Source organism: Canis lupus, chromosome 3, assembly GCF_011100685.1.
Source record: "Canis lupus familiaris isolate Mischka breed German Shepherd chromosome 3, alternate assembly UU_Cfam_GSD_1.0, whole genome shotgun sequence".
In the NCBI taxonomy this organism is placed as follows: domain Eukaryota; kingdom Metazoa; phylum Chordata; class Mammalia; order Carnivora; family Canidae; genus Canis; species Canis lupus.
In genome coordinates this window covers 32,718,704-32,732,138 of record NC_049224.1, presented here as the reverse complement: position 1 = coordinate 32,732,138, position 13,435 = coordinate 32,718,704, and the positions used below count along the sequence as shown (strand labels likewise).

At 35.9% G+C, this 13,435-nt stretch overlaps 1 protein-coding gene and 1 pseudogene across 2 annotated transcripts in view; one reads left to right on the top strand and one right to left on the bottom strand.

Moving 5' to 3' along the window:
* The window catches only part of OCA2 (OCA2 melanosomal transmembrane protein), a 433,117-nt gene that overhangs the window by 216,292 nt on the left and 203,390 nt on the right, over positions 1 to 13,435 (bottom strand). For both annotated transcript variants that reach the window (XM_038532569.1, XM_038532570.1), the window contains exon 19: positions 5,006 to 5,133. In XM_038532569.1, the coding sequence (XP_038388497.1) occupies positions 5,006 to 5,133 (128 nt within the window). The remainder of the gene's footprint in view (positions 1 to 5,005; positions 5,134 to 13,435) is intronic.
* Positions 7,087 to 12,768, top strand: LOC102152017 (annotated as a pseudogene).

The window sequence follows — 13,435 nt, the reverse complement described above, 5'->3', positions numbered from 1 at the left end:
AAAACAATAAAAACTTGATGATAAGCAATTAGGAGGAGACTGATAGCTCCATGAGAGTAACAAGACAAACTATATGCTAGCTAGCTTAACAGAGGGAGCTAGGGAAAGACACAGCTAAGAAGCCTCATTGACTCAGAACAAACCTAAAAACAAATCTCAAAAACTGCCCTTGCAAAGGGAAGCAAATGTAACTGGATCATACTGTGGAGAGACTTATGACTCAGGAATTGTCAAAAACAACAGAGCAATAATTTGATAATTAATGAAGACTAACACCTATCTGTGATATCAACAAACACCTTAACAGAGAGATCAGGAAAACAGACAAAAACAGACATAAAGAATAATGTAAATTTTAAATATTATGCAGAAATACTACCTTCTCAATATTTACACTAAATGTAAATGGAATAAAAGGTAGATACTGGCTGAATGAATTTTTATTAAGAATATGTTCCAACTATTGAACAAATTGAACTCCAATTAAAAAAATAAATAAATAAAATAAAATAAATAAAATAAAATAAAATAAAATAAATTTTGGAATTGAAAAGCATGAGTGAAATGAAGATTTCAGCAGAGGAACTCAACAACAAATTTAAGATGACATTAAAAGACTCACTGAAAACTAAAATTCATCATGGTGCCTGGATGGCTCAATCAGTTAAGTGTGTGACTCAGATCATGATCTCAGGGTCCTGGGATTAATCCCCTCGTTGGGCTCCCCACTCAGCAAGGAGTATGCTTCTCTCTCTCCCTTTGTCCCTCTCCCTGCTAATGCTCTCTCCCTCTCTCGTTCAAATAAATAAATAAAATCTTTAAAAAGAAGAAAACTAGAATTTATCAAAAGAAATTATTGCTCTGAAGAACAAAAAGAGAAAACAATGAGGAAATATGAGCACAATGAAGAACTTTAGGACTCCATCAAGCAAACAAACATCACTATGATGGGAGTCTCAGAAAGAGAGGATAATAATATAATTTAAAGAGAAAAAGGGGTACAAAAGTATAATTGAAGGAATAATAATAAACTATTCAAATACTAAAAGTTGATTTTTAAAAAATTAACCTACAGATCTGAAAGGCTCAAAAGAACACAATACAATAAATACAAAGATATCCACACCTAGATGCATCATAGTCAAACTACTGAAAGACAAAGACAAAGTCTCAAAAGCAGCAACAGGAGAACAGAGGAAAAACAGTATGATTAACAGCTGACTTCCCATAAGAAGTAATGGAGACCAGAGAGCTCAGATTTGAAGTGTTGAAAGAAAAAACAACTATAAACCAAGAGTCCTATATTGATCCAGCAAAACTATCCTTTGAAAATGAAGGCAAAATAAAGACATTCACATACAAAGACTAAGAGAATATGTTCCTAGCCAAACTGCTCTACAAGATATACTAAAGGAACTCCTTCAGGCTGATACCATATGACAACTTAAATATATACAAAGAAAGAGCCATGGAAAAGGCAAATACATATATAAAAGATTGTATGAATATGTTTTTATTTTCTTCTCTTTATTTAAAATACATTGCATAAAATAATAATGATATAACTATGTTAGGCATATAACAAAGATATAACATATGTAACAATAAAAGTGCAAAGAAAAGATGAGAAACTGGAGCCATATTGGAGGGAGGTTTCTATATATTACTAGAAGTAATTTATTATTAATCCAAAATAGACTGTAATAAATTAAGATGCATATCTTAACTCCTACTCTAACCATAGAAAATAATGTTTAAAATATGGTTAAGAAAAAAGAAATGAAGAGAACTTAAATACAGAAGAAAATATTTATTTAACACAAAGAAAGGAACAAAAAAGAAATGAGATAGCAAAAACAAGTAGCAAAATGGCAGATAAAAACTCAACAATAAAATAATTTTATTAAATATGAATGGATTAAACATTTCAATCAAAAGAAAAATTGCCAAACTGGATTTTTAAAAAAATGATATCCCATACAAACAGTAAACAAAAGACTAAAGTGTCTATATCAATATCAGTCAAAATAGACCCCAGTACAAAAATATTACTAAAGAAAAGGAGGGACTATTAATAATGAAAGAAGCTCTATTCATTGAATGATAAAGTAATTCTAAAATATATGTGCCTAACTACAGATCCTCAGGATACATAAAACAAAATGAATACCCTTGAAAGAAAAAATACACAATTAAGTAATAATGAAGACTTCAATATCCCAATCTCAATAATTGATAGAACCACACATGTGATGTGTAAGACTTAAAACTGTTAACAAGCATGACATATTTGACATTTAATTTGACATTTGACATTCCACCAAAACAACAGCAAAGGACACAAACTTTTCAAGCATAAGTGGAATGTTCTCCAGGAAAGACCAAATACTAGACCACAAAACTGAAGTGATGGGAAACACTACTGAATTAAAGACATATCCCTCATGAATATATAAAACGAATTCAACAATTATACACCATGACCAAGTGAGATTTATTCTAAGAATACAAAATATATTTAACATCTGAAAATTCATTAATATAGTATGCCATGTTAATAGATTCAAATTAATAGAATCAAGGATAAAAATCACATGGTCATCTCCATAGATAGACAAGGATTTTTCAAAATCCAATATACATTTCTGTTAAAAATTCATGACAAACTTGGAATATATTGGAACTTTTTCAACCTGATAAAGAGCTGCTATTAAAAAAACAAAACCCCTGCAACAAACATTATGCACAATAATGAAAAACTGAATGCTTTGCCCCTAAGCTCAGGTACAAGGCATGGATGTCAATGCTCACCACTTCTATCCAACACTGAACTGGAAGTTCTAGCCAACAAGACAAGAGAAAAAGAAAGAAGGGAATATAGGAAAGAGAGGAAGGTGAGAATGTGAGCTAGTTAGTTGCATCCAGATCAGAAAAAGAAGAAATTAAAATGTCTTTATTTGCAAATGATATGGAAGAAAATTCTAAAGAATCCAAAAATAACTACTAGATTAATAAATGAGTTGAATAAGGTCACAGGATAAAACATCAATATAAAAACTAATCGTATTTCTATATAATGGCAAAGTACAATCAGAATCCAATCATATATTTGATGGAAGACTAATATACAGAATATACAAAGGACTATTATGATTTTTTAAAAAAAACAAATGTAAAGTGGTAAAAAGTTTGAATAGAAATTTACTGAACATATAAAAATGACTAATAACATGATCTTGAATATCACAATGAGATACCACTTCACACCTACTAGAATGTCTAATAATTAAAAAGAAAGGCAATAGGTGATAGTGAGAATGTAGAGAAACTAGAATCCTATTATATTGCTGGTGAGAATGTAAAATGTATATAGCCACTTTGGAAAACATTTTGGCTGTTTCTTAAGAAGCTAAACTTATGATAAATCCTAGCATATACCCCAAAGTAATGAAAATATAAATCCACACAAAGACTTATATACAAATATTTATGACAGCAATATTCATAATGTTCAAAATTGGAAATACAAATGTTCATCAGATGGCGATGGGTAAATAAAACATAGTATATCCACATAGTGAAATAAAAAAACAAAAATCAGTAGTTGCCTAAAGCTGAAGTTGGGAGCTAGAATTAATTGTAAAAGAACATGTGGGATCTTTCTAGATGATGCAAATGTTTTGAAAATTAAAAATCACTGAATTGTAAATTTAACATGGGTGAATTTTATGATACATAAATTACATCTCAATAAAGTTGCTTTAAAAATTCCATTATTTATTCCACCAACACAACAAAGTGAAGCATAAAATTGGGGAAAGTATACCCAAAATCCAAATGAGATAGCAATTTATACCTGGAGTAAACATGTAATCAAGGCAGAGACTTTCAAAATCCAATCATGAAAACAGTAACCAGAATTTCCCCATCCATATTCTATGTGCTAGTGTGAGAAGAATACCCAAAAGAAAAAAGGTGAAGTTTTTCACTAGGGAACCAAGGACCTAGAATAAAATCCACAACTCCCTGAGAGATTTGGAGAACTAAAGGAGTCACTTGATTACATCCACACAATTCATTATGAGTAAAGACAAATTACAAAAATTCAAGGGACCTAGCTTAAAGACAATTAGTGGGGGAGAGTGTCAAAGTTTTAATCCAGAGAAGAATTAAGACCAAATGGGTCTGTCATCAGCAAATTAAGGTAATTAATGTGAGACATTTGGTGTGCTTGAGGATATGCTTTAGGGAGTAGTATTTTTCTATATCAGCTAACCTTGTATTTGAGGAGGATACAAGTTCATCAAATAAGTCTCAAGAATGAACAATAATGTCATTAATTTTTGAATAAATTTTGTAACAACAAAAACCATAATTAGAACAATATATTTTACTCACTCTTCTCTTTGATGTAGTCTTTTCCATGATAACAGAATATTTACTTAGGTATTACACAAAATGAAATAGATCATCAATATAATATTATTCTGTCAATTTGCTGTAACAAATCATTCAGCTCTACAACCAACTTAGAGCAAATTCTACTTTATAGCAAATGAAATTTGAAGAAGTTTACAAATCACAAAGATAATTTTTTTTAAAAAGCAACCAAAAAAATTTATCAGAAATATTTAGGTGGAGGGCAGCCTGGGTGGCTCAGCAGTTTAGCGCTGCCTTCAGCCCAGGGCGTCATCCTGGAGACCTGGGATGGAGTCCCATATAGGGCTCCCTGCATGGAGCCTGGTTCTCCCTCTGCCTGTGTCTCTGCCTCTCTCCATCTCTCTCTGTGTCTCTCATGAATAAATAAATAAAATCTTTAAAAAAAAGAGAAATATTTAGGTGGCTGAGATAAAAGCTGCTTTAACTTAAAATATTCTAATCACAACCTCCAGCATTTTCATCTTGGTGAATATGTGGAAAGACTTACAGACTTGGGCTTTTCTCATTAAAACAGGAAATATAAACGTCAGGAAAAGATTACATTGCAAAAGTTCTAAAGTCTTACCTCCATCAGAACAAAGAGTGCTGCAAAGAATAGAAGAGTTGCCCATTCCACTCGGTGTAGAATTATCTCAAAATCATGAATATCAGCTAAAATTAACAACCAGATGGCACCCAGAATAGCAATCCATCCTGAAAAAGAAATAAGTGCACATATAGACATAGATGTAGTTCAATTGTTAACACACTGAGTTTATAATCTTCTGATTATTTTCCTTGTTGAAAAAAGTATATTCTGCAAACTGAACATATTTAAAATGTATAATTTATATTTTGGCTAATGCACCCACAAAACCAATAATAAAATCAAGGTATTGAACACATTCACTGCCCTCAACAATTTACTAATGTCTGCATTCTTGTATCCGCTCTGACTCCCCTGTAACCCCATCCTACACCCAGGAACTATTCATGTATTTTCTTTCACTACAGATTATATTTTCTATGAATACAATCATACAGTATGCGTTTTTTTGTCTGCTTCGATTTCAACACAACTATTTTAAGATTCTTCAATGTTGGTTTGTGGATCAATAGTTCACTGTTTTTTATTGTTTAGGAGTATGCCATGGGATGGCTATGGGATGATGTACATATCTATTCACTGTTGATGGGACATTTGGATTGCTTCCATTATTTGACTATTACAAACGAATGTGCTATTAAATGTCATTTTCAATTATCTATATGTACATATGTTTTCAGTTCCCTTGAATAAATAACTGGAAATGGATTAGTTGATTATATGATAGATTAGTATTATAGAATTTTTATGTTTTATGAAATTCTGAAACTGTTTTCCAAAATGGTTGTAACATTTTACCGCCCCACCAACAGTATATGAGAATTCTGTTCCCCTAGATTTTCAACACTAAGTCAGCCTTTTTTTAATGTTTGACCTTCCAATGAGTAAGAAGTATCAAATCTCATACTCCAATGAGTATGAAGGGTATTTTTTGTAGTTTCAAATTGCATTTCTCTAATGCCTAATGATGTTGAGTGTTTTCTCATATAGCTATTTGCCAACCATAGATCTTCTTTTTTAAATTTTTTGTTCAAATGGTCTGCTCATTTTTTTTAATGAGTAGGGCAAATATAATCCAAAATAATAGAAGAAAAGAAAGAATAAGGATTGGAGCAGGAATCAGTGAAATAGAAAATATTAGAGGAAAGCAATGAGATCAATTTGGTTCTTAGAGAAAACCAAAAAGGTTGATAAAGCTTAGCCAATTTGAATAGGACAAAACATGAGAAGACAAAATTTGCCAAGATCAACAATAAAAACAGTGACAGGACTATAAACTCTATATACATAAAAAGAGTACTAGTTTGGTGTGCCTAAGTGGCTCAGCCAGTTAAGTGCACAACTCTTGATTTTGGCTCAGGTCATGGTCATGGGATCAAACCCTATGTCAGGCTACATTCTCTACCCTGCCCCCCTCCCCCCACCCTTTACCTCACTCTCTCTCTAAAATAAATATTTTTTTTTAAAAAAAGAGTACTAGTTTTCTACACCTGCCATAACAAATTATCACACGTGTATGGCTCAAAATAAAACCTACTCCTTATATAACAATTTTCTTAGGTCAGAAGTATGGTGGACTCAGCTACATTTCTGACTAGAACCTCATCAAGACAAAAATCAAAGTGGTGGCAGGACTGAATTCTTTTCTGGAGGCTCTAGGAAAGAATCTGCTTTCTTGTTCATTCAAGTTGTTGACATAATTCAATTCTTTGCATTGTAAGACTGAGGCCCCAATTCCCTCACTGGCTGTCACCCAGGAGTTGTTCTCACTTCTAGAGACCACTCACGTTCCCTAGGACATGACCCCTACCTTCATCTATCATCAAAGCCAGCAATGGTAGGTCAAATCCCTCTCACACTTCAAATCTCTCTTGCCTCTCTTCTGTCTTATCTCTCTAACTCTTCTGTCTTCCACTTCTACCTTTAAGGGTCCATGTGATTACACTGGGCCCAGCTAGATAATCCAGGAAAATCTTATATTAAAGTCCCTTTGCCACACAACATAACACATACAGGCAGTAAAACATCAGGAATTAAGAGTTAAACACCTTTAAGGGACCATGTATGGATTTATTTGGAAAGAGCATTTTAACAATGCTCTCATCTATGAATATGGTATATATCTCCATTTATTTAGATCTTCTATATAAAGGTTTTTCTAAGGATGTTCTCTAGAAATCCCAGGCATCTTTTGTGTTGAGATTAACAAATTGATTCTGAAATTAATGTGGGAATGCAAAGGACCTATAATAGCCAATATGACCTTGAGAAAGAAGAACAAAGTTGAATAATACACACTATTTCACACCAAGACTTATTATAAAGCTACAATAGTCTAACAGTGTAGTATCGCAACAGTATATAGTTACTCTGATCAATAGAGAATCCAGAAATACACTCCTACATTCATGGCCAATTGATTATCTTTCTTCTTTTTAAATAAAATTTTATTTATTTATTCATGAGAAACAGAAAGAGAGGCACAGACATAGGCAGAGGAAGGAAGCAGGCTCCCTGCAGGGAGCCCAATGTGGGACTCAATCCCGGGACTCCAGGATCACACCCTGAGCCAAGGGGAGACACTCAACTACTGAGCCACTCAGTAATCCCATGCCAATTGATTTTCAACAAAGGTTCAGTGACAGTTCAGTGAAGAAATAGTAGTTTTTCCACAAATGCTGCTGGAGGAATTGGATAATCATATAAAAACAAAAAAGATTTTTACTCTGATCCGATCATTGAATTATATACAAAAGCTAACTAAGTGGATCATAAGTCTAAATGTAAAATTTATAACTATAAAACTTCTAGAATAAAATATAGAAGTCTCTTAGTCTTTGGGAAAGTTTTCTTGGATACAACACTAAAAGCATGATCTACAAAAGGAAATTTTCATTAATTTGACTTCACACTTCTCAAATGTCACTGTTACATAAATCTCAAGACAAGCCACAGAGTTGGAGAGAAATTTGGAAATTATCTATCTCATAAAGGAATCCTCATATCCAGAATATATTCCTCAAAATTCTCAAAACTCAACATTACAAACAACTCCATTAAAATGGAGAATGTTTTGAATAAACACCTCACCAAATATATAAGGATGGCAAATAAGCACATGAAAATATGCTCAATATCACAAATCATCAGGAAAATGCAAAGCAAAACCATACATACCTTACTGCATGCCTTAGAATGTGTAAAACAAAAAGCACTAAGTGTAGACTAAGTGTAGTCTAACTGTAGACAACGATTTGGAGAAATGGAACTCTCATATACTGCTGATAGAATTGTGAAATATTACAACCACTTTGGAAAACAGTCTTGCAGTTTTTAAAAACATTGCCTATAAGTCTACCAAATATCCAATGATTCCACTTTGGGGTATTAACTCAAGAGAAATTAAATCTTATGATGAAAGAAAGAATTGAACACGAACATTCATTATAGTTTCAGCCCTAATAGTAAAAAACTAGAAACAAACCAAATGCACAACAACAGGTAAATGGATACATGAGTTGTGGCATATTCAATTCATAGAATACTATTCAGCCAATAAAAGGGAAGGAAATATTGATGTACACCACCACATGGATGAATCTCATAATAATTATGCTAAGAGTCCAGACTGAGAAATATTACTAATTACACACCCTTTTACATAAAACTCTAAAAAATGCAGATAGTAGGGTCTGAAAAGCTATAGCTCATTGGTCAAATCTGGCTCACTGTATGTTGTTTCTTTATGATTTCTTTTCTTTTTTAAATTTCATTTATTGGAGTTCACTTTGCAAACATATAGCATAACACCCAGTGCTCATCCCGCCAAGTGCCCCCCCTCAGTGCCCATCACCAGGCACCCCCACCCCCTGCCCACCTCCCCTACGACTACCCCTTGTTCATTTCCCAGAGTTAGGTATCTCTCAATTTTTATCACCCCCACTGATATTTTGACTCATTTTCTCTCCTTTCCCTTTATTCCCTTAAACTGACTTTTATATTCCCCAAATGAATGAGACCATATAATGCTTGCCCTTCTCCAATTGACATATTTCACTCAGCATAATACCCTTGAGGTCCATCCACGTCAAAGCAAAAGGTGGGTATTAGTCATATCTAATGGCTGAGTAATACTCCATTGTATAGAAAAACCACATCTTCTTTATCCATTCATCTTTCTTTTTTTTTTTTTTCCATTCATCTTTCAATGGACACCGAGGCTCCTTCCACAGTTTGGCTATAGTGGACATTGCTGCTATAAACATTGGGGTGCAGGTGTCCCGGCGTTTCATTGCATCTGTATCTTTGGGGTAAATCCCCAGCAGTGCAATTGCTGGGTCGTAGGGCAGGTCTATTTTTAACTCTTTGAGGAACCTCCACACAGTTTTCCAGAGTGGCTGCACCAGATCACATTCCCACCAACAGTGCAAGAGGGTTCCCCTTTCTCCACATCCTCTCGAACATTTGTTGTTTCCTGTTTTGTTAATTTTCCCCATTTTCACTGGTGTGAGGTGGTATCTCATTGTGGTTTTGATTTGTATTTCCCTGATGGCCAGTGATGCGGAGCATTTTCTCATGTGCTTAAGGCCATGTGTATGTCTTCCTCTGTGAAATTTTTGTTCATGTCTTTTGCCCATTTCATGATTGGATTGTTTGTTTCTTTGCTGTTGAGTTTAATAAGTTCTTTATAGATCTTGGATACTAGCCCTTTATCTGATACGTCATTTGCAAATATCTTCTATCATTTGGTAGGTTGTTTTTTAGTTTTGTTGACTGTTTATTTGCTATGCATAAGCTTCTTATCTTGATGAAGTCCCAATGATTCATTTTTGCTTTTGTTTCTCTTGCCTTCATGGATGTATCTTGAAAGAAGATGCTGTGGCCAAGTTCAAAAAGGGTGTTGCCTGTGTTCTCCTCTAGGATTTTGATGGATTCTTGTCTCACATTTAGATCTTTCATCCATTTTGAGTTTATCTTTCTGTATGGTGTAGGAGAATGGTCTAGTTTCATTCTTCTGCATGTGGATATCCAATTTTCCCAGCACCATTTATTGAAGAGACTCTTTTTTCCAGTGGATACTGTTTCCTGCTTTGTCGAATATTAGTTGACCATAAAGTTGAGGATCCACTTCTGGAATCTCTATTCTGTTCCATTGATCTATGTGTCTGTTTTTGTGCCAGTACCACACTGTCTTGATGACCACAGCTTTGTAGTACAACCTGAAATCTGGCATTGTGATGCCCCCAGCTATGGTTTTCTTTTTTAATATTCCACGGGCTATTCGGGGTCTTTTCTGATTCCACACAAATCTTAAGATGATTTGTTCCATCTCTCTGAAGAAAGTCCATGGTATTTTGATAGAGATTTCATTAAATCTGTAAATTGCCCTGGGTAACACTGACATTTTCACAATATTAATTCTTCCAATCCATGAGCATGGAATATTTTTCCATCTCTTTGTGTCTTACTCAATTTCTTTCAGAATTGTTCTGTAGTTTTTAGGGTATAGATCCTTTACCTCTTTGCTTAGGTTTCTTCTTAGGTATCTTATGCTTTTGGGTGCAATTGTAAATGGGACTGACTCCTTAATTTCTCTTGCTTCAGTCTCATTGTTAGTGTATAGAAATGCCACTGATTTCTGGGCATTGGTTTTGTATCCTTCCACATTGTTGAATTGCTGTATGAGTTCTAGCAATCTTGGGGTGGAGTCTTTTCAGTTTTCTATGTACAGTATCATGTCATCTGCTAAGAGGGAGAGTTTGACTTCTTTGAAAATTTGAGTGCCTTTTATTTCTTTTTGTTGCCTGATTGCTGAGGCTAGGACTTCCAGTATATGTTGAATAGCAGTGGTGAGAGTGGACATCCCTGTCTTGTTCCTGATCTTAGCTAGGGTAAAGGCTCTCCGTGTTTCCCCACTGAGGATGATATTTGCTGTGGGCTTTTCATAGATGGCTTTTAAGATGCTGAGGAATGTTCCCTCTATCCCTACACTTTGAAGAGTTTTGATCAGGAATGGATGTTGTACTTTGTCAAATTCTTTCTCTGCATCTGTTGAGAGGATCATGTGGTTCTTTTTTTTTCTCCTCCTGATATGATCAATCACATTGATTGCTTTAGGAGTGTTGAATCAACCTTGCCTCCCGGGGATAAATCCCACTTGGTCATGGTGAATAATCTTCTTAATGTACTCTTGGATCCTATTGGCTAGTATCTTGTTGAGAGTTTTTGCATCCATGTTCATCAGGGATATAGTCTATAATTCTTTTTGGTGGAGTCTTTGCCTGGTTTTGGAATTAAGGTGATTCCGGCCTCATAGAACGAGTTTGGAAGGATTCGAGCTCTTCTATCTTTCCAAACAGCTTTAGGAGAATAGGTATGGTTTCTTCTTTAAATGTTTGCTAGAATTCCCCTGGGCAGCCATCTGGCCCTGGATTTTTGTGTCTTGGGAGGTTTTTGATGACTGCTTCAATTTCCTCCCTGGCTACTGGCCTGTTCAGGTTTTCTACTTCTTTGTGTTCCAGTTTTGGTAGTTTGTGGTTTTCCAGAAATGCGTCCATTTCTTCTAGATTGCCTAATTTATTGGCGTATAGCTGCTCATAATAAGATTTTTAAATCGTTTGAATTTCCTTGGTGTTGGTAGTGATCTCTCCTTTCTCATTCTTGATTTTATTAATTTGAGTCTTCTCTCTCTTCTTTTTAATAAGGCTGGCTAATGGCTTATGTATCTTATTAATTATTTCAAAGAACCAACTCCTGGTTTTGTTCATCTGTTCCACATTTCTTCTGGTCTCCATTTCAATGAGTTCTGCTTGAATCTTTATTAACTCTCTTCTTCTGCTGGGTGTAGGATCTATTTGCTGTTTTTTCTCCAGCTCCTTTAGGTGCTAGGTTAGCTTTTGTATATGAGTTATTTCCTGTTTTTGGATGGCTGCTTGTATTGCAATGTATTTCTCCCTCAGGACTGCTTTTGCTATATCCCAAAGATTTTGAATGGTTGTATCTTCATTTTCATTAGTTTCCATGAATCTTTTTAATTCTTCTCTAATTTCCTGGTTGACTCTTTCATCTTTTAGCAGAATGATCCTTAACTTCCACGTGTTTGAAATCCTTCCAAGCTTCTTGTGATTTAGTTCTAATTTCAAAGCATTATGGTCTGCAAATATGCAGGCGATGATCCCAATCTTTTGGTATCGGTTAAGACCTGATTTGTGACCCAGTATGTGGCCTATTTTGGAAAAAGTTCCAAATGCATTTGAGAAGAATGTGTATTCAGTTGCATTTGGATGTAAAGTTCTGTAAATGTCAGTGAAATCCATCTGGTCCAGTGTATCATTTAAAGCTCTTGTTTCTTTGGAGATGTTGTGCTTAGAATACCTGTCGAGGTGGATGTCCCCACGCAGACGGGAGCCTTTGGCATCCTTGTGGAGCACGTGCCCACCTTGTAGGTCCTGCAAGTGCCCACCTGTAGGTCCTGACTGGGCTGGTGGTTGTCCACGCTGAGGACGGCACCATCTCCAAATACTTCGTGAGCAGTGGCTCAGTCATGGTGAACGCTGATTCCTCAGTGCAGTTGCTGGCTGAAGAGGCTGTGACACTAGACATGCTGGACGTGGGGGCAGCCAAGATGAATCTGGAGAAGGCGCATTCGGAGCTGTCAGGGGCAGCGAAAGAGGCTTCCAGGGCTGAGATCCAAATCCGCATCGAGGCCAATGAGTCCCTGGTGAAAGCTCTCGAGTAGGCGGTGCATGGCCCTTGCTATTAGGGAAACCGAGGCCCATGCCCCTGGCAGGCTGGGCCAGCTCCCATGGGTCCAGAGTGATGGCGGGAGGCGGGATGGGCAGAAGGTGAGCAAGCCTCTAGAGGGATGCGACCCATGCAGGGCGCGGTCTTGTGGAAGCCGGCCCCCAGGGGGCAGCCCCGTTAAGCTTCTTGCCTGGAGCAGCCTCGTCAAACCCGGGAAGCTGAGGCTCCTTCGGGGGTTGGGGCTGCTGACTGGGGCTGAGCTCAGAGACCTTGCTCTGCTTTTTTTTTTGGGGGGGGGGGGTTACCCCCACCGTGGGCTCACTGTGCGCCCCCACCATCCCTCTAGCCCCATAGACCCTGGCGTGGAGACCCACTCCCAGCCACTTCCATGGGACAGCCTGTCCCCAACTCGAGCTTTCCATTAAAAACCGGGGACCTAAAAAAAAAAAAAAAAAAAAAAAAGAATACCTGTCGATTGTACAGAGCGCTACATTCAAATCACCAAGTATAAGTGTAGTATTATTATAAGTATGTCTTAACTTTGATTATTAATTGATTGATATACTTGGCAGCTCCCACATTTGGGGCATAAATATTGATGATGGTTAGGTCCTCTTGTTCGATAGATCCCTTTTTTTTTTTTTTTTCGATAGATCCTTTAAGTAT